Here is a 20,807-nt window from a genome sequence, read left to right as displayed (position 1 = left end):
CCTGATGAACATGGATTCAAAAATCCTAGCCAAACGGATCCAACACTACATGAAAAAAATTATTCACCATGACCAAGTGGGATTTATACCTGGGATGCAGGGCTGGTTCAATATGTGCAAAACAATCAATGTGATACATCACATCTATAACAGAAAGAACAAGAACCACATGATCCTCTCAATAGATGCGTGAAGGCATTTGATGAAATACAGCATCCTTTCTTGATAAAAACCCTCAAGAATGTAGGGACAGAAAGATCATTCCTTGAGATCATAAAAGCCATATATGAAAGACCCACTGCTAATGTCATCCTCGATGGGGAAAAACTGAGAGCTTTCCCCCCAAGGTCAGGAACAAGACAAGGATGTCCACTCTCGCCACTGTTATTCAGCACAGTACTGAAGTCTTAGCCTCAGCAATCAGACAACACAAAGAAAAGGCGTCCAAATCAGCCAGGAGAAGATCAAATTGTCACTCTTCACCAAAGACATGATAGTCTATATGGAGAACCCAAAAGATTCCACCAAAAAAGTGCTAGAACTGATCCATGAATTCAGCAAAGTCGCAGGATATAAAATCAATGCACAGAAATCAGTTGCATTCCTATACACCAACAATGAAGCAACAGAAAGAGAAATCAAGGAACTGATCCCATTTACAACTGCACCAAAAACCATAAAATACCTAGGATACACACACACACACACACACACACACAAAATGGAGTACTCCTCAGCAATAAAAAAGAATGAAATCTTGCCATTTGCAACAACATGGATAGAACTAGAGGATATTATGCTAAGCAAAATTAGAAAAAGACAAGTATCATATGACTTCACTCATATGAGGACTTTAAGATACAGAACAGATGGACATAAGAGAAGGGAAGCAAAAATAATATAAAGACAGGAAGGGGAACAAAACATTAGAGACTCAAATACAGAGAACAGAGGGTTACTGGAGGGGGTGTGGGAGGGGGGATGGGCTAAATGAGTAAAGGGCATTAAGGAATCTACTCCTGAAATCATTGTTGCACTATATACTAACTTGGATGTAAATTAAAAAATAAATTAATTAAAATTTAAAAAATCAGGAGATATGTGACAGGAAACAGTCCCAGCCCTTAAAAGTGCCAGTATACTAAACAACTTGGTTAGAGACCCAGCACAAAATCAGCAGTCTGAAAAACACCTGGGGTTTACAAGAAGGAGATAAATTGACTAATTTTATTTTATTTATTTATTTTTTAATGTTTTATTTATTTCTAGGAGAGAGAGAGAGAGAGACAGCGTGAGCAGGGGAGGGTCAGAGAGAGAGGGAGTCACAGACTCTGAAACAGGCTCCAGGCTCTGAGCTGGCAGTCAGCACAGAGCCCGACGCGGGGCTTGAACCCACGAACCGCGAGATCATGACCTAAGCGAAAGTCGGACGCTTAACCGACTAAGCCACCCAGGCGCCCGTAAATTGACTAATTTTAGAAGGTGTGTCAAAGAGGCAGGGATCTTCAGGAAGGAGAGTTCTCCAGGAACAAAAGTGCAGGTGGGCACCTTTCCTCTTCTTCCCCAGCCTAGATAGCTGGATGCATGCAGAAGCCGGCACTAAACTCCCCATCTACTTTGCCAGCATTGCGTGCCCCACCCTGGCGGTCTCCGGCAGACCTGCCCGATCCAACTGCCTGCCTCACAGGTGTCACTCCAAAGTGACTCCTGCCCTGAGACATGGTGGAAATCAGCCCACACACCAACATGCCCGTAGTTCCTGCAGCTGAGCCTCTTAGCTGACTGCATGGAACAAGCCTCACAGCTGTGGCGGAGGCTGGGTACAGACAGCTGGACCGACTGCTCGCCCTGTCCACTAAGTGCTGCTGCGGAGGGCTCTCAGCAGGGGGAGTAAACTCCCAGGATGCCCGCCGCAGGCAAAGCAGGTTAAGTGCTACTAGCAGGGCTGAAGGCAATCACAGATTAGCCCCAACAAGAAGGCACACACAGCCCATAAAGACGTATCTATCCTCTTTGGTTCTGGTGACCAGGGGTGCCTGCGCTACAGGGCAACATGGGACCCCTACTACACAAGGCCACTATTTTCAAACCAGGAGATACTGCTACCTAATACATAAAAACAAAGTTAGGCAAAATGAGGAGACAGAGGAATGTGCCACACCAAAGAATAAGACAAAACCACAGAAAAAGAGCTAAATGAAACAATATGCTTTATTATAAAAATCAAAATAATAGTCATAAAGATGTTCACTGGACCTGACCAAAGCCATTTGTGACATCATCAAGTATAAAAGCCTTCTCATTACAGACATACCTTCAGTTGAGCAAGAAGATCCTATAGGAAGAAGAAGCTTCAGGAGAAAAAAGGAGGAAATTTGCAAAACTGAAGTTGGAATAAAAATCGGACATGTAGAGAAAACAAGAAGAGAGGTACTGCTCAGGTCTTGAGGCCTTCTGAACAGAGTGAATTAAAACTTGTGTGCAATGCATTGAAAGGCCTGAGGTGAGCAGTGCCATCGACTAAGGAACTGGTGTGTACAGGAGAACCCGGGGCAAGCTGGTAAAACAGATGCCGGCATCGGAAGCAGCTCACCTGCTGCACGGGCAGAGGCAGAGGGTTACTACCAGAAGCCCGGGAAGAAGTGTGCGGAGAAGTCTTGCTCGGACTCCAGCTCGGACTGCGGCAGCTCCTCGGGTGGTGCTCGGGCCAGCCATGGCAGCTGGGGCAGCTGGAGCAGCAGCAGCAGCAGCAGCTGTGACGGGGACAAGAAGCCCGCGGGGGGCCCTCAGCACTTCCTGCCAGCCGGAGACACGCTTCCCAAAATGACTTTCCTTCAGAAACTCCCATCTCCTTGAATCTTTCTCATAACATCTGCAATCCCGCAAACATGAATAATGTCCCACACTACGCAGAACCTCCCTGTCCCAGCTTCCTGCCGGGCCTGCGGGTGTCGAAGAAGATAAAGGTCTTTACCCACCTGGAGACCTGTGGCCGGCACAACTCGTGTGTGTGACGAGCGGCTACAACTGCCCTGTGGACAGCAGCCTGGCTGGCGTGATGCAGGGCCCTGCCCCCGTTCATTGATTGGAACGCAACTTGTGAAGGCCAGTTCCCCAGTGTGTACTGTCCGTTGGAACTGAACGATTACAATGCCTTTCCGGAAGAAAACGTGAATTACCCCAATGGCTTCCCTTGTCCTGCCGAAATTCAGACAGACGTTATGGATCACAACTCTCAGTCTACCTGGAGTCCCCCGTCCAATCTGCCGACTGCCTGGGGACATGCTGGTCTCCTCAATTCTCTGCCCTACCTCACAGGCACCCGAAGCTTGTCTCCAATGTCTGGACTTTTTGGTTCCATCTGGGCCCCGCAGAGTGATGTATATGAAAGTTGCTGCCCCGTCAGCCCCACCACGGAACACTCGACTCACATGGAAAACCAGGCTGTCCTGTGTAAGGAGTACTACCCGGGCTTTAACCCGTTCCGTGCCTACACAAACCTGGACATATGGACTGCGGCGGCAGATGGGGCACAGGCTTCCCGCTGTCCAGAGACTCCAGCTACTGTGGGAAAGTGTGAAAAGCGGCTGGTTTCTAAACAATGTGAATAAAGAGGCTTGTGTTTTGATTACTAGCGTAAACTGGTTGCTGAGATAGATTATGACACTGGTGGATATTTTGGCACTTTTATATGAAAATAAATTTTTTTAATAAAAAAAAAAAGAGAAGAGAGCGAAGGCAAAAAACTCATTTGAAGAAACAACAGCTGAAAACCTTGTCACTCTGGGGAAGGAAACAAACATCTAGGTCTAGGAAACACAAAGAGTCGCTAACAAAGTGAACCCAAGGAGGTCCACGCCAAAACCCTAACAATTAAAATGGCAAAAAGTAACGATAAAGACACAGTTTTAAAAGCAACAAGGGAAAACAAACAAAACCAGTTACAAGGGAAAAACCCATAAAGCTATCACCTGATTTTTCAGCAGAAACTCTGCAGGACAGAGGGGAGTGGCATGATATGTTCAAAGGGCTGAAAGGGAAAAAACCACAACCAAGAATACCTTACCCAGCAAGGTTACCACTAAGAAATAAAGGAGAAAGTTTCCCTGACAAATAAAAGTTAAAGGAGTTCATCACCACTAAACTGGCCCTATATGAAATGTTAAAGAGGATTCTTTAAGTGCAAAGAAAAGGTCTTAACTAGAAGAAAATCTGAAAGGAAAAAACTTCACAAATAAAAACAAACTTACAATAAAGGTAGTATATTAATCACTTATAAAGCCAGTATGGAAGTTAAAACATAAAAGTAGTGAAATGAATGATATCTACAAAATTAGCCAAAGCATAGCAAAATAAAAGATGCAAAATATGAAATCATACACCTAATATGGAATACATAAAATGTGTAAAGAGGAGTAAAAATTTTGTACTTTTAGAATCTGTTCACTTAAGCAACCATCAGCTTACTATGGACTGGCATAAACATGTTATGAATCCAACGGTAATCAAAATCAAAGGCCTATAACAGATACACAAAAAATAAAGAGAAATGAATACCAGCATAACACTAAACAAAACCATCAGACAAAAGGGAAAAGAGGAAGAGAAGTAGAAAAAAGGCGGTGGAGTGCTTTGGTGCCTCAGTTCGTTCATCATCTGATTTTTTATTTTGGCTCAAGTCATAATTTCAGGGTTGTGGGATTGAGCCCACACTGAGTGTGGAGCCGGCTTAGGATTCTCTCTTCCTCTTCCTTTGCCCTTCTTCCCTGCTAGCTTTTTAAAAATAAAATTTNTGCTCCAATCAAAACACTTAAGGTGACTAGATAAAAAAAAAAAAAAGACCCAATTATATATTGCTTACAAGGGGCTTACTTCAGACCAAAAGACATGTGCAGACTGAAAGTGAAGGGATGGGAAAACATATACCATGTAAATGAAAGCAGAACCAACCAAACAAACAAAAGCCAGCTTGGGAATACTTATATCAGACAAAACAGACTTTGAAACAATGACTGAAAGAGGAGTTTGGATGGTGGAGGGGTAGGGTGACCCTGGGCTTCTCTTATCCCTTGAACACAGCTAGATCAACATCAAATCATTTTTAACACTAGGAAATTGGTCTGAGGATTAAGAGAACAATCTGTCTAACTTGAGGGAGAGAATACGGCAGCTTCTCTTAACAAGCAGACCAAAACATACCTAGGACCTAGCTTCCTTTATTTTTATTATTTTAAAAAAATTTTTGTTCCCATTTTTCCTCTCCTCCAAAATGACAAGGTGGAAGAATTCACCCCAAAAGAAAGAACAGGAAGAAATGACAGCCAGGGATTTAATCAATACACATATAAATAAGATGTCTGAACTAGAGTTTAAAACAATTATAAGGATTCTAGCTGAGCTTGAAGAAAGCATAGAAGACACTAGAGAATCCTTTGCTGCAGAGATACAGAGCTAAATTCTAGTCAGGCTGAAATTAAAAATGCTATAACTGAGATGCAAACCCAAATGTATGCTATGACGGTGAGGATGGACAAAACAGCAGTGAATCAGTGATAGAGAAGATTAAAATTACAGAAAATAATAAAGCTGAAAAGAAGAGGGAAACAAAGGTAATGGATCACAAAGGTAGAATGAGAGAACTCAGCAACTTATTAAAAAGGAATAATATTCGAATCCTAGGAATCCCAGAAGGTGAAAGGGAGAGAAAAAGGAACAGGTTTATTTGAGCAAATTAGAGCTGAAAACTTCCCCAATCTGGGGAAGGACAAAGACATCAAAATCCCACAAGCACAGAGAACTTCCATTAAATTCAACAAAAGCTGGCCATCACCAAGACAAATCATAGTCAAATTCACAAAACAGAGAGACAAGGAGAATCCTGAAAGCAGCGGGGGAAAAAAGTCCTTAGCCCACAAGGGAAGCTAGATCAGGTTCACAATAGATCTGTCCACAGAAACTCAGCAAGCTAGAAGGGAGTGGGGTGATATATTCAACATGCTCAATGGAAAAATATGCAGCCAAGACTACTTTATCCAGCAAGGATGTCATTCAGAACAGGAGAGAGAAAGCGTTTCTAAAACAAAAACTAAAGGAGTTCATGACCACTTAAACCAGCCTTGCAAGAAATATTAAGGGGGACTCTCTAAGTGGGGGGGAAAACCCCAAAATAACAAGAAAGGAAGAGGGAACATCACCAGAAACACCAACTTTACAAGTAACACAATGGCACTAAAAGTTTATCTTTCCACATTCACCCTGAACATAAATGGACTAAATGCTCCAATCGAAAGACAAGACATAGGATATCAGAATAGATCACAAAAATAAATAAATAAATAAGACCCATCTACATGCTGCCTACAGGAGACACATTTTAGACCTAAAGACATTGGCAGATTGAAAGTGAAGTGATGGAGAAGCATCTATCATGTTACATCTATCATGTAAGTTGGAGCAACCATACTTACGTTAGAGAAACTAGATTTTAAACCAAGGACTGTAACAAGAGATAAAGAAGAGCATTACATCATAATGAAGGAGTCTATCCATCAAGAAGGTCTAACAACTGTAAATATTTATGCCCCCAACTTGAAAGATCCCAAATATATAAATCAATCACAAACAAAGAAATTCACTGACAACAGTATTAGTAGGGAACGTTAACAACCCACTCACAGAAGTCAACAGATCTTCTAAGCAGAAAATCAACAAGGAAACAAGGGCTTTGAATGACACATTGGACTAGATAGACTTAATAGATATACTCAGAACATTGCACCCTAAAGCATCAGAGCACACATTCTTTTTGAGTGCGCATGGAACATTCTCTAGAGTAGATCACATACTGGGTCCCAAGTCAGTCCTCAACAAGTACAAAAAGACTGAGATCATGACATAATCAGATAAAGAGTATCCAACATCTATAAAGAATTTACCTAATTCAACACCCAAAAAATACATAATCCAGTGAAGAAATGGGCAGAAGACATGAATGGACACTTTTCCAAAGAAGACATCCAGATGGCGAACAGACATGAAAAGATGCTCAACGTCACTCATCATCGGGGAAATAGAAATCAAAGCCACACTGAGATACCACCTCACACTGGTCAGAGTGGCTAAAATGAACAAATCAGGAAAATACAGATGCTGGTGAGAATGTGGAGAAAAGGAAACTCTCTTGCACTGCTGGTGGGAATGCAAACTGGTGCAGGTGCTCAGGAAAACAGTGTGGAGGTTCCTCAAAAAATTAAATATAGAACTACCATATGACCCAGCAGTAGCGCTGCTAGGAATTTACCCAAGGGATACAGGAGTGCTGATGCACAGGGACACATGTACCCCAATGTTTATAGTAGCACTTTCAGCAACAGCCAAATTATGGCAAGAGCCAAATTATGGCAAGGGCCTAAATATCCATCAACTGATGAATGGATAAAGAAGATGTGGTTTATATATACAATGGAATACTATTTGGCAAGAAGAAAGAATGAAACCATGCCATTTGCAGTGGATGAAACTGGAAGATATTATGCTAGGTGAAATAAGTAAGTCAGAGGACAGATAACCATGTTTTCACTCATAAGTGGATCTTGAGAAACTTAACAGAAGACTATGGAGGAAGGGAAGGGGAAAAAATAGTTACAAAGAGGGAGGGAGGCAAACCACAAGAGACTCTTAAATACAGAGGAACAAACTGAGGGGGGGGGGTAGAGGGGAAAATGAGTGACAGGCATTGAGAAGGGCACTTGATGGGATGAGAACTGGGTGTTGTATGTAAGCCAATGTGACAATAAATTACATTTAAAAAAAATAAACATTTAAAGTAATCCCCATTAAAATAACACTAGCATTTTTCACAGAGCTAGAACAATCCTAAATTTTGTATGGAAGCACAAAAGACTCCAAACAGCCAAAGCAATCCTGGAAAAGAAAAACAAACCTGGTGGCATTACGATTCCAGATTTCAAGCTCTTATAAAACTATACTCATAAGACAGCACAAAAACAGACAAGTAGATCAATGAAACACAACAGAAAACCCAGAAATGGACCCACAACTATATGGTCAACTAATCTTTGACAAAACAGGAAAGAATATCCAGTGGAAAAAAAGACAGTCTCTTCAACAAATGGTGTTGGGAAAACTGGACCACTTTCTTACACCATACACAATAAACAACTCAAAATGGATGAAAGACCTAAATGTGAAACAGAAAACCATCTCCTAGAGAATACAGGCAATAAGGTCTTTGACTCTGGCTATAACAACTTCTCACCAGACATGTCACCAGAGGCAAGGGAAACAAAAGCAAAAATGAACTATGGGGACTTCATCCAGATAAAAACCTTCTGCACAGCAAAGGAAACAATCAACAAAATTAAAAGGCAGCCTACAGAATGGGAGGAGATATTTGCAAGTGACATATGTGATAAAGGGTTAACATCCAAAATCTATAAAGAATTTAATCAAATCTAACGCCCAAAAAACAAATAATCCAGTGAAGAAGTGGGCAGAAGACATGAATAGACACTTTTCCAAAAAGACATCCAGATGGCTAACAGACACACAAAAAGATGCTCAACATCACTCATCATCAGGGAAATACAAATCAAAACCACGATGAGATACCAACTCATACCTGTCAGAATGGCTAAAATTAACAGCACAAGAGGGGCGCCTGGGTGGCTTAGTCGGTTGGGCGTCCGACTTTCGCTTAGGTCATGATCTCACGGTTCGTGGGTTCGAGCCCNTCCCTGCTCACACTCTCTCTCTCTCCTAGAAATAAATAAAAACATTAAAAAAATTAACAGCACAAGAAACAACAGGTGTTGGTGAGAATGCCAAGAATGGGAAATCGTTTTGCACTGTTGGGAATGCAAACTGGTGCCGCCATTCTGGAAAACAGTATGGAGATTCCTCAAAAAGTTAAAATAGAACTACCCTATTATCCAACAATTACACTACTAGCTATTTACCCAAAGGATACAAAGATACAGATTTGAAGGGGTACATGCGCCCCATGCTTACAGCAGCACTATCAACAATAGCCAAACTATAGACAGAGCCCAAATGTCCAGCGACCAATGATTGGATAAAGATGTAGCTTGAGCACACGTGCGTGCACACACACACACAACTGGAATATGACTCAGCCATCAAAAAGAATGAATTCTTGCCATTTGCAACAACCTAGATGGAGCTAGAGTGTATTATGCTAAGCAAAATAAGTCAGTCACTAAAAGAGAAATACCATATGATTTCACTTGTATGTAGAATTTAAGAAACAAAACAAATGAACGTATAGGAGGGGGAAAAAGAGAAGGAAACAAACCATGGGAAACTCTTAATGATAGAGAAAAAATTGAGGGTGGATAAGGGAAGTGGGTGGGGGCTGGATGAAATGGGTGATGGGTATTAAGGAGGGCACTTGTTATGATGAGCACTGGGTGCTGTATGTAAGTAATGAATCACTGAATTCTATTCCTGAAACCAATATTGCACTGTATGTTAACTAACTAGAATTTAAATAAAAAATTTGAGGAAAAAAAAATACTGGCGCCTGGGTGGCTCAGCTGGTTGAACACCCAACTCTTGATTTCAGCTCAGGTTGTGATCTCAGGGTTGTGGGATTGAGCCCCATGTTGGGCTCTATGCTGACCATGGAGCCTGCCTAATATTCTCTCTCTCCTCTCTCCTCTCTCTCTCTCTCTCCCCCCCTTCCCCCACTCACACTCTAATAAAAATTTTTTTAATCTCAAATATTCACAGAAAATAGAAAAACAATAACTATAGCAAGGGATAAAGAACACTACATAAAAATAAAAGGATCACTCCTATGCACCCAACACAGGAATATCTAAATAAACAAAAGCAAATATTAATAGACACAAGGGGAGAAATTAACAGTAATACAATAATAATAGGGAACTTTAACACCCCACTTACATGAAATGGCTACATCAACCAGGCAGAAAATCAGTGAGGAAACAGTGGCTTTGAACAATAAATTATTAGGAATAAATTTTACCAAAGAGGTGAAGAACTTGTCCTCTGAAACCTATAAAACACTGATGAAAGAAACTGAAGATGACACAAATGGGAAAGATATACCATGCTCATGGATCAGAAGAATGAATATTGTTAAAATGTCCATACTACCTAAAGCAATCTACAAATTCAATGCTATCCCTATCAAAATACCAAGAGCATTTTCCACAGAACTGAAACAAGTAATCCTAAAACTTGTATGAAATCACAAAAGACTTCAAACAGCTAAAGTGATCTGGAGAAAGAAGAAGAAAGCAGGAGGTATCACAATTCCAGATTTTAAGATATCTACAAAGCTAAAGTAATGAAAATAATATAGCACTGGCATAAACATATAGTTCAGTAGAACACGACAGAGAGCCCAGAAATAAATCCCAGTTATACAGTAATTTTATCTATGACAAAAGAGGCAAGAATATAAAATGGGGAAAATACAGTTGTTTCAAGAAATAGTATTGAGAAACCTGGACAGCTATATGCAAAGAATAAAACCAGACCACTTTCTTACATCACACAGAAAAATAAATTCAGAATGGATCAAAGACCTAAATGTGAGACCTGAAGCCGTAAAAATCTGAAAGACGACACAAGGTGTAATCTCATGGAATTGGCTTTAGCACCATATATACGGATCTGTCTCCTCAGGCAGAGGAAACAAAAGGAAAAATAAACTATTGGGCTACATCAAAATAAAAAGCTTTTGCACAGTAAAAGAAATCCATCAACAAAACAAGGTTTTCTCCCTAGTGAAGGGGAGAAGATATCTGCAAATGATACATTCAATAAGGGGTTAACATGTAAAGAACTCATACAGCTCAACACCAAAAAAATACAAATAATTCAATTTAAAAATGAGAACACCTGAGTAGGCACTTTTCCAAAGAAGACATACAGATCACCAACAGACACATGAAAAGATGCTCAATGTCACTAATCATCAGGGAGACGCAAATCAAAACCACAATGATACATCTCCTCACGCCTGTTAGAATGCCTAGTACCCAAAAGACAAGAAATAACAAGTGTTGATGAGGGTGTGGTGAAAACAGAACATTCTGCACTGTTGGTGAGAATATAAATTGGTCCAGTCACTGTGGAAAACAGTACAGCGGTTCCTCAAAAAATTACAAACAGAAATACCATGTGATCCAGTAATTCCATTACTGGGTATTTCCCCCCCAAAATGAAAACACTAAATCAAAAGATATATGCCCTTCTATGTTTACTGCAGATGTACAATAGCCAAGATATGGAAGCAACCCAAGCGTCTGTTAGTGGATGAATAAAGAAGATGCACGTGCGCACAGACACACAGACACACACACACACACACACACTCACACACGTGTTACTTGGCCATAAAAAAGAATGAGATCTTGCCATCTGCAAAAACCTGGATAGACCTAGATAGAGGGTATTACGCTAAGTGAAATAAGTCAGACAAAGACGAATACCATAAGATGTCACTTATATGTGGAATCTAAAAAACAAAACAAACAGAGAACAAACGCCACTGCTAGAAGGGAGGCGAGCAGATGAATGGACAAAATAAAGGGACTGGAGTTACAAACTTCAAGTTGTAAGATAAATAAGCCACAGAAATGAAAAGTACAGCAAAGGGAATATCATCACTGATACTGTAATAATGTGTGGTTATTACACTTATCATGATGAGCAATGAGTAATGTACACAATTGTGGAATCAATATGTTGTACACTTGAAACTAATAAAACACTGTATGTTAATTATATGTCAACAAAATGATTAAGTCTTAAAAAAATCTAAAAGGACACAAATGGAAAGACAGCCTGTGTTCATGGATTGGAAGAATTAATATTGTTAAAACGTCTATACAACTCAAACCAGTCTGCAGATTCCACAGAATCCCCATCAAATATGAACGGCATTCTTTGTAGAAAAAGAAAAAACAACAGTAAATTTTTTTTTTTAAATGTTTTATCTATTTCTAGGAGAGAGAGAGAGACAGCGTGAGCAGGGGAGGGTCAGAGAGAGAGGGAGTCACAGACTGAAACAGGCTCCAGGCTCCGAGCTGGCAGTCAGCACAGAGCCCGACGCGGGGCTCGAACCCACGAACCGCGAGATCACGACCTAAGCGAAAGTCGGACGCCCAACCGACTAAGCCACCCAGGCGCCCCACAACCGTAACTTTTATACAGAACCACCAAAGACTCCAAATAACTAAAGAAAAAAACCAGAGGTAGTGCACTTCCTGAGAGCAAACTGCACTACCAAGCTACAGTATTAAAAACACACGGTACTGGAACAAAAACAGACACACTGACAAACTGGAGAGCCCCCAAATTAACCTCTGCTTATACATTTAACAACATACATTTAAACTAATAGTTAACAAGGGGGGGCTAATAGCACCAAATGTGGAAGAGAAAAGTCTCTTCAACAAACGGTGTTGAGAAAAGTGGATAAACGGATGCAAAACAGTGAAACTGGACACCCATCTTACACACTCACAAAAATTCACGTGAAACAGTTTACAGACTTGACACAGACGACCGAAAGAACTGATACTATAAAACTTCTTGTAGGGAAGCAGCTCCTTGAGACTGGTCTTGGCAATGATTTTTAGATGTGACACCAAACAACAAAAGCAAACATCAACAGAAGGGATTACATCAAACTTAAAATGTTTGAACAACAGGGGTGCCTGGGTGGCAGAATCGGTTACGTGTCTAACTCTTGATATTGGCGCAGGTCATAATCTCATGGTTCACAAGTTTGAGCCCTGTATCAGGCTCTGTGCTGACAGTGTCAGGCCTGCTTGAGATTCTGTCTCTCTTTCTCTCTGCCCCTCCCTCGCTTGCTCTAGATCTTTCTCTAAAAGTAAAAATAAACTTAAGGAAAAAAAAAACTTTTGAACAACAAAAGAAACAATGTAAAAGGCAACCCACAAAATAGGAGAAAATTTTTGCAAAACACACATCAGATAAAGGGTTAATATCCAAAATATATAAAGTATTCACACAACTCAGTAAGAGAAAAACAAACTGATTTCAAACTGGGAAGAATAATTAAATAAACATTTTTCCAAAGAAGACATACAGATTGCCACCAGGTATACGAAAAGATGCTGAACATCACTAATCATCAGGGAGATGCAAAAGAAACCACAGTGGGCTACCCCCTCACAGCTGCTGGGACAGCCACGATCAAGAAGACAAGAGTAACAAGTGCCAACAAGGATGCGGAAAGAAGGGGACCCTTGGGTACCGCTGGTGGGAACGGACAGTGGTACAGGCACTACGGAAACAAATGGCGGTTCCTCAAAAAACTAAACTTAGAATTACCATATGATTCCAACTTTTGGGTACTTACCTGAAGACAATCAAAATACTAACTTGAAAAGATACCTGCACCCCTATGTTCACTGCGGCACTATTTTTTATCAGTAGAGAAGGTGTGACATTAATCCACATAAGTCACTTATTTGTCACTAACAGTAATGAGCAATGTCGTGGCTGTGTTTCTGGAATGCTCCAGAACACTAAAGTTTAATCCTATTTCAGTAGATGTTACTGGATTTAACCTTTCCACGTCTTATTAACTTTTTAATTGGCATACTGCTTACTTCTTTTTTCTTTTAATGTTTATTTTCAGAGAGAGAGAGAGAGAAAGAGCGAGAGAGCGAGCGAGAGAGAGAGAGAGAGAGAGAGAGAGAGAGAGAGAGAGAGAGAGAGAGAGAGGGAGAGAGAGAATCCCAAGCAGGCTCCATGCTGCCAAGCGCAGAGCCTGATGCAGGGCTCTAACTCATGAACCCTGCATTCATGACTGGAGCCGAAACTGAGTCAAATGCTTAACCAACTGAGTCACTCAGGTCCCCCCCACCCCGCCCTGCTTAGTCTTTTGAAAATACATCTTAACAGGACATTTGTACTATGATAGGAGACTGAGAGGTAGGAGAATTTGTTTAAAGTAAAAGCATGATGTTGAATCCACAAAGTCCGTGAACAACACACTATAATAAAGGGAAATGTATGTGCAACTGATATCTTGTTCTCCTTAACTGTTAAAAGAATAACTGGTTAACTGGGCGCTCAGTAGCTGACACCCTGTACAGGTGTTCTCTGTATTTTACAGGTGAAGACATAGACTGGGAGGATTAATGACTTGCTCAAGGACCCCAACATCATAAATGGCAGAGCCCATATTTAAACCCAAGTATGAGCCTGACATCAAAGCTTTTAACCACTTTGTTAATGGTGGTGTCCCATCTTTAAAGTTGAAATAAAAATTTCTGAGCCCTAGTAACTTTTAGTTGAAAATTTTGTTTTAAGTAAGTTCTATGCCTAGTGTGGAGCTCGAACTTGGGACCCCAAGATCAAGAGTTGTGTGCTCTACCAACTAAGCCAGACAGGCCCCTCCACCTTGGTTGATAATTTTTGATGTTTTGCAAAACAGGACAGTTGTGTCTTTTCTTGCTGGTTTGTAGGACTTTAAATACAGCCTATGGGGACTTTGGGCCTCTCATCTCCTCCCAATCTGACATTTTTTCCTTTTGGTTATGGTGTTTTTTATTTTTGCTGAAATTGAAGTTAGTTACCATATAGTGTAATAGCCATTCATATATGCTCAATTAATTTATGACAAAAGAATCAAGAATATACACTCAGGAAAGGACAGCCTCCTCAAAAAACACTGGACAGCCACACGCAAAAGAATGAAAATGGACCACTATCTTACACTATACACAAAAGTTAATTCAAGATAGGTTAGAGACTTGAATGTAAGACCTGCAACAGAAAACTCCTAGAGGAAAACATAGGCGGTAATCATTGCTTTTGGCAATGAATTTTTGGATCTGACTCCAAATGCAAAGGCAACAAAAGCTGAAATAAACAAGTGGACTACATCAAGCTAAACACTTCTGCACAGCAAAGGAAATCATCAACAAACTGAATAGGCAACCTACTGAATAGGAGAAAATTTTACAGGGGCGCCTGGGTGGCTCAGTCGGTTAAGCATCCGACTTCAGCTCAGGTCATGATCTCATGGTTTGTGAGTTCAAGCCTTATGGCAGGCTCTGTGCTGACAGCTCAAAGCCTGGAGCCTGCTTCGGATTCTGTTGTCTCCCACTCTCTCTCTGCCCCTCCCCCACTTATACTCTGGTTCTCTTTCTCAAAAATAAGTAAACACTAAAAAAAATTTTTAAAGGAGAAAATTTTATCTAAAAAAGGATTCATATCCAAAATATATGAAGAACTCATACAACTCCATATCAAGAAATATCCCATGAAAAATGGGCAAAAGATCTGAACATTTTTCAAAGGCGTGGCCAAAAAAAGCACATGAAAAGATACTCAATAATACCAATCAGCAGGGAAATGCAAATTAAAACCACAGAGAGCTATCGCCTCACACCTGTTAGAATGGCTATTATCAAGAAGACAAGAATAGGTGCTGACGATGACGACAAAGAAAAAGGAACACCTGTACACTATTGGCGGGACTATAATTTGGCACAAGCACTATGGAAAACAGTATAGAGGCTCCCCCCCGCCAAATTAAAAGTATTACTACCATATGATCCAACAATTCCATTCCTGGGTACTTATCAAAAGATTGCAAAAACACTAATTCCAAAAGATATATTCATCCCCGTGTTCACAGCAGCATTATTTACAGTAGCCAAGACATGGAAACAACCAAAGTGTCTACCAATGGATGAATGGATAAAGAAAATGTCTCACACACACACAGAGGAATATTACTCGCCCGTAATAAAGTATAACATCTTGCCATTTGAGACAAATAGATGGACCTTGAGGGCATTACACGGAGTAAAATAAGTCAGAGAAAGAGGACTACTGTATGATCTCACTTATATGTGGGATCTCAACAACAACAACAACAACAAAACAAACCAAACTCCTAGATACACAGAACAGACTGATGGTTGCCAAAGGGATGGAATGGGTGAAAGGCGTCAAGTTACAAACCTTCAGTTATAAGTCACTGGATGTAATGTACAACATGGGGACTCTGGTATTTCATACTTGTAAGTTGCTAAAAGAGTAGATCTTAAAAGTCCAAAATGTATGCTGATGGATGTTAACTAGACTTTTTATCATCTTGCAATATATACAAATATCAAATTATGTTCTACGCCTGAAATAAAAACGTGAGGTCAATTATATCTCAAAAAAAATTTAAAAAGCCCAACTCTCAGTATGGAACCCAACACCAATTTCATTAAGCTTCAAAAGATACAAAATAGCAATGCGGCACAGCAGGTGCATCAAGAGGTCCTGAACAACGTTAAGAGCAGTTTCAAGATACTTCCANAGTGCCTGTGTTACTTTTAAAAAAAAAAAAAAATTTTAAATAATAATTTAAGTGGAAAGTTCCCCTACCCTAACAGATACTTATAATAATAGTACTTACCTCTTAGGCTGCGTCCGGATTAAATGCATCCCTGTAGTGTGCCTCGGTTCCCGGGACATAGACGCTCAAAGGCTACGTCACAAGCTTCTCTTTTCCTCCTCTTACGTCACGTATTTTATCCGAGAAGCTGCGCTGAGCAAGCGAGTCCCTCAGGCTGAAATTTAGCTCCTGCGCTCCAAGTGGTCACGCCAGCTGGGGGAGGCTGCCGGCGCCATTAAGTGGCTAAATACTGTTACACGGGACACAGTACGTGTGGGTGACGTCCATTTACCTAGAAAACTTTTTCCTAAAAATATTTTTACTGTTCACGAGCGCCGACTTCCAGCGGAACCAAGAGACTACGACACTCGCAGCGAGGTCCAACCAACTTCCCGAACTCGCTAAGCGACTCACGCTTTGTGCGCAGGCGCCTCCGCGGCCTCCGCAGGCGTTTCTCGCTCCGCCTCTTCCGCCGGGCGCGGGCGCCGATTGGTCCGCGTGACCAGTATAAGAGCCTGCGCGCAGGCGCGGCACCCCCTTTCCGCAGCTGCCGCTAAGGTGCTCGGTTCTTCCGAGGAAGCTAAGGCCGCGTTGGTGTGAGCTTCTCACTTCATCCGGCGACTAGCACCGCGGTCGGCAGCGCCCGGTCAGCACCCCCTGCACCATGGCCTCTGTTTCGGAGCTCGCCTGCATCTATTCGGCCCTCATCCTGCACGACGACGAGGTGACGGTCACGGTGAGTGCGGGCCCGGGCCGGCGGCGGGGTGGGCTTGCGGGCAGCCGTTTCTCTCTGCTTGCCAGGCGTCCCTGGCAAGCCCTCCGGCCGGAGCCTCGGCCATCATTACCCCGGTGGCGGCGGGGCGGACGCTCGGTGGCGGGCGGGCCCCGCATGGCGGGCGGCCGGGGAACCTAGGCCACGTGCTGGCCCCTGAAGGACTGGATTTCACTTGGGCTGCGCGCTCTGGCTTCGGGAAGCTTTCTGTAGCGAAGCTTTCTCCGCCTGAGGACATCCTCACCCGCATCTAGGGCACTTTGTCCCTGTTCGGCGGGGTGGCCTTGAATTTCTTTGGTCCTCTTAGGCCTCGTGGGGCCAGCACGTAAACTTACTCCACCCCGCCGCCTGACTGGTAACTTAAAAATAGCAAGTCCGGACCCGGGAAGTGGCAGTGATAAACGCGCCGCTTTGCCAGGTGCCAGGCACACGGGAGCAGGGTGCGTTTCTTTTGCTCGTGATCATCGTAGGAGTGTAAGAAATGGTGGATTTTAAACAAGCATACGCGAAATACAAGTGGACTAATTTGAAGTGGTTAAACATGGGTGTTGGTACGCACGTTTTGAGTGATTTACTCTCGATTACGGTATTTTGGAGACATTTATGAAAGCTACCCTTTCTGACGGATTGCTGGTTTACTTCTTTTTAGGAGGATAAGATTAATGCCCTCATTAAAGCAGCGGGTGTAAATGTTGAACCTTTCTGGCCGGGCTTGTTTGCAAAGGTAAGGTGATGGCAGCAAAGTGATGTGGAGGAGCAGATTTGGGAAGAGAAACTGAGTATTAACTCAGGTATCCCTAGGACTCAAAAAATGCCATATTTCACTGGACCTTTTTAAAGTGATCACTTCATAGTTACAGTTTGAGAGTCTAATTAGTCTGTCTTGCCTTTTCCTTCTTGGTCCGCAATCTGGAAACCAGGACCAAAAAATACACGAGGTGTATAGAAATAAAGGTGCATAGGAGTTAGATATCTTACCCTGCTACTTAAGTACAGCATTGCAATTTTAACATTCAAAGCATGAGTTTTTTTGTGAGTAATTTTTCATAGAGCTTCATAGCCCTAGCTAATGTAAGTCTTAGGGAGTCGCAGTGGCAGACAAAATGTCATTGGCAGACTCCTGCAAGGACAAGGAAGAGCAGTTTAGTGTTGGGAAGCGGCTGCTGGAAGTTCAAACGGGGACACTTTTTGTGGGGGTAATGTCTGTAACCAAAGGACAGAACTGAGTGGCACGTGTGTGTGCGTGTGTGTTCCAGGCCCTGGCCAACGTCAACATCGGGAGCCTCATCTGCAATGTAGGAGCTGGTGGACCCGCCCCAGCAGCCGGTGCTGCACCAGCCGGAGGTCCTGCTCCGTCCACCACGGCTGCCCCAGGTAGAAAACTGGTTTGTTTTGGTATTGGAGAGAGGAGTATAGACATGAAGAGCTGTCTTGCCTAGAATACTTCTTTTTTTAATGTTTATTTTTGAGAGACAGAACATGAGTGGGGAAGGGGTGGGGCGGGGGAGACACAGAATCTGAAGCAGCCTCCAGGCTCTGCACTGTCAGCACAGAGCCCGACACGGGGCTCGAACTCATAAACCACAAATTGTGACCTGAGCCAAAGTCAAAAGTTCGACTGAGCCACCCAGGTGTCCCTGTAATACTTCTTAATTTGCTAAGAGTGGATGATGATTTCTAGAAATCCTAAAACCAGGGGAACAGTTGTTAGAAGGAGGTCTAGGTTATTTTTGACCATGTAACCTGAAGGGCCTGTGGCTCTTGGGAGTTTAAAATATTGAGGTGTGTGATTGTCTGTTTGTTTTTTAGCTGAGGAGAAGAAAGTGGAAGCAAAGAAAGAAGAATCCGAGGAGTCTGATGATGATATGGGCTTTGGTCTATTTGACTAAATCTCTTATGTAACCTGTTAAATAAAAGGCTGAACTCTTTGTTACCGTTGGTTTTGCCAGTTGTTTAGGGCTGTGCTTTGTCAGGCTGATCAGCCTTCTGGTAGGACACCAGCAAGACGCCCCTGCTGGCATCTTGTGCCCAGAAGGCATCTGCTGTTGTATCACTGAGAACCGTGTGGGGAGGTGGGAGAAGGAGGGATCAGAGCAGATGCCTTGTTGGGGTCACATGTTCATGATTACGGGGTTTGTCCCCTTGATGGGAAGAAGAGTCCCTGGTGGTGGTGTAATCAAGACCTTGAAAATCCCAAATAGAATCCTGGTTGCAAACACTTCTTCTGTGCTGAGCCAGAATGCTGTTGAAGCCTTGGGTTTGGTTCAGCAGTACTGAAGGAGTGGGAACAATTCAGGTGTGAGTCCCCATTCACTGGCTTAAACCAGAATTCAAACCAGTGTTTGATTAACAAAGTAGGTTTTGTTAATCAAATAACAAAACAGGGTAGCTGAGCACTGTGGTGGAGACTGGTTCACTTGAAAATGCCAGGGGACCCTAAGACTGAGATTTACAAAACCTGATTATTTTGCCTTCAGAGCACCTATTAGGTGCCAGCCACATGGAACATCTTGCCCTTTTTCTGTCTCCATTTAATACCCAATGAGATCAGGAGTTGATGAGAAGTGCAACTTAAATCCCAACTGTCCTCACTCCAGTGTATGAGACCATTTGTGTAAGTTTTAGAACCCCTTGGGTAAAGAGCTAGTGTACGTTGTTAAGACCCCACCATATAACCCAGCAGTTCACCACTTCTAGGTATTACCCAAGAGAACTTAAGGGCATCAAGATCCATCTAAGGGAGTGTTCAAAGCAGTACTTTAAAAGAGCAGTACTCAAAGGTCCATCAGCTAGAAAATAAATGATGCTAAATTGCCAGCTTTGATGAAGAGCTATGGTGGTCAGTTTAGGATCGGCAGTAACGACGGGCAGTGAGCAGTAGCACAAAGATGTCATTCAAGTTTTTAGTTTTCATGCATTAGAAATGAATCCTTTGGACCAGTGAGGACTTGGTCATAAAATAGAAATGACCATGGGGTTCCTGCTAGCTGAGCCAAAGCATGCCACTCTTGTTTTGGGGGTCATGAGTTCAAACTCCACCTTGGACCTATAGCTCAAATGAAAACTGGTCTACACCCCCACTAGGTTCCTACTTTTCCTTCATAGCCTCGTCTGTCGGCTAAAGCCGAATGCTGCCACGCTGATCTCAGGCACGGTCCTGTCCTGCACAACAGTCCCAAGGGAAGACCCCATGTCACGGATGGGTAAGTGGAAGTTTAGAGGTTAATAGGTGAAGACTAGTAAATGGGTGGAAGGATTCAAACCTGGCCCTGACTGCAAAGCCTACTCTGCATCTCTCCCTGTGCTGTGGCTCCTTTCTCCCCTCCTGCGTCAGTTTCCTCCTCAGTAACCATAGCGTCTACTTCACTGGGTTCTGCAGAGTTCTGAGAACAGGAATTCCTTGCATTCGGTGAGCGCTCAAGTGTCAGGAGGGAATACTGACACTCATGTAGCCAAGGAAATAATTTCAATGGATTGAAGAGAGCACCTACGAAGAAGATAAAGGAAAACAGCATCTAGAACAGCTGAAAAGTGGTAAATCGGGATATTTTTTATAAATACCAAATTCAGTTATCCAAACAGTACATG

General features: G+C 42.3%; 1 protein-coding gene and 1 long non-coding RNA gene across 3 annotated transcripts in view; one reads left to right on the top strand and one right to left on the bottom strand.

The window, feature by feature from the left end:
- Positions 1-16,856, bottom strand: part of LOC144216959 (uncharacterized) — a 28,572-nt gene extending 11,716 nt beyond the window's left edge. For both annotated transcript variants that reach the window (XR_013330810.1, XR_013330811.1), the window contains exon 1: positions 16,469-16,856. This is a non-coding gene — a long non-coding RNA (uncharacterized LOC144216959). The remainder of the gene's footprint in view (positions 1-16,468) is intronic.
- A 117-nt stretch (positions 16,857-16,973) lies between these two features.
- On the top strand, positions 16,974-19,152 carry RPLP1 (ribosomal protein lateral stalk subunit P1). Its single transcript, XM_077746427.1, has 4 exons — positions 16,974-17,183; positions 17,869-17,943; positions 18,476-18,593; positions 19,029-19,152. Exons 1-4 carry the CDS (start codon positions 17,112-17,114, stop codon positions 19,106-19,108), a joined length of 345 nt encoding a protein of 114 aa, XP_077602553.1. The 5' UTR covers positions 16,974-17,111; the 3' UTR covers positions 19,109-19,152.
- Positions 19,153-20,807: the final 1,655 nt, after the last annotated feature.

This window comes from Crocuta crocuta, unplaced genomic scaffold, assembly GCF_008692635.1.
Source record: "Crocuta crocuta isolate KB4526 unplaced genomic scaffold, BGI_CrCroc_1.0 scaffold130, whole genome shotgun sequence".
NCBI lineage: Eukaryota > Metazoa > Chordata > Mammalia > Carnivora > Hyaenidae > Crocuta > Crocuta crocuta.
This window is presented reverse-complemented; position numbering and strand designations above follow the sequence as displayed.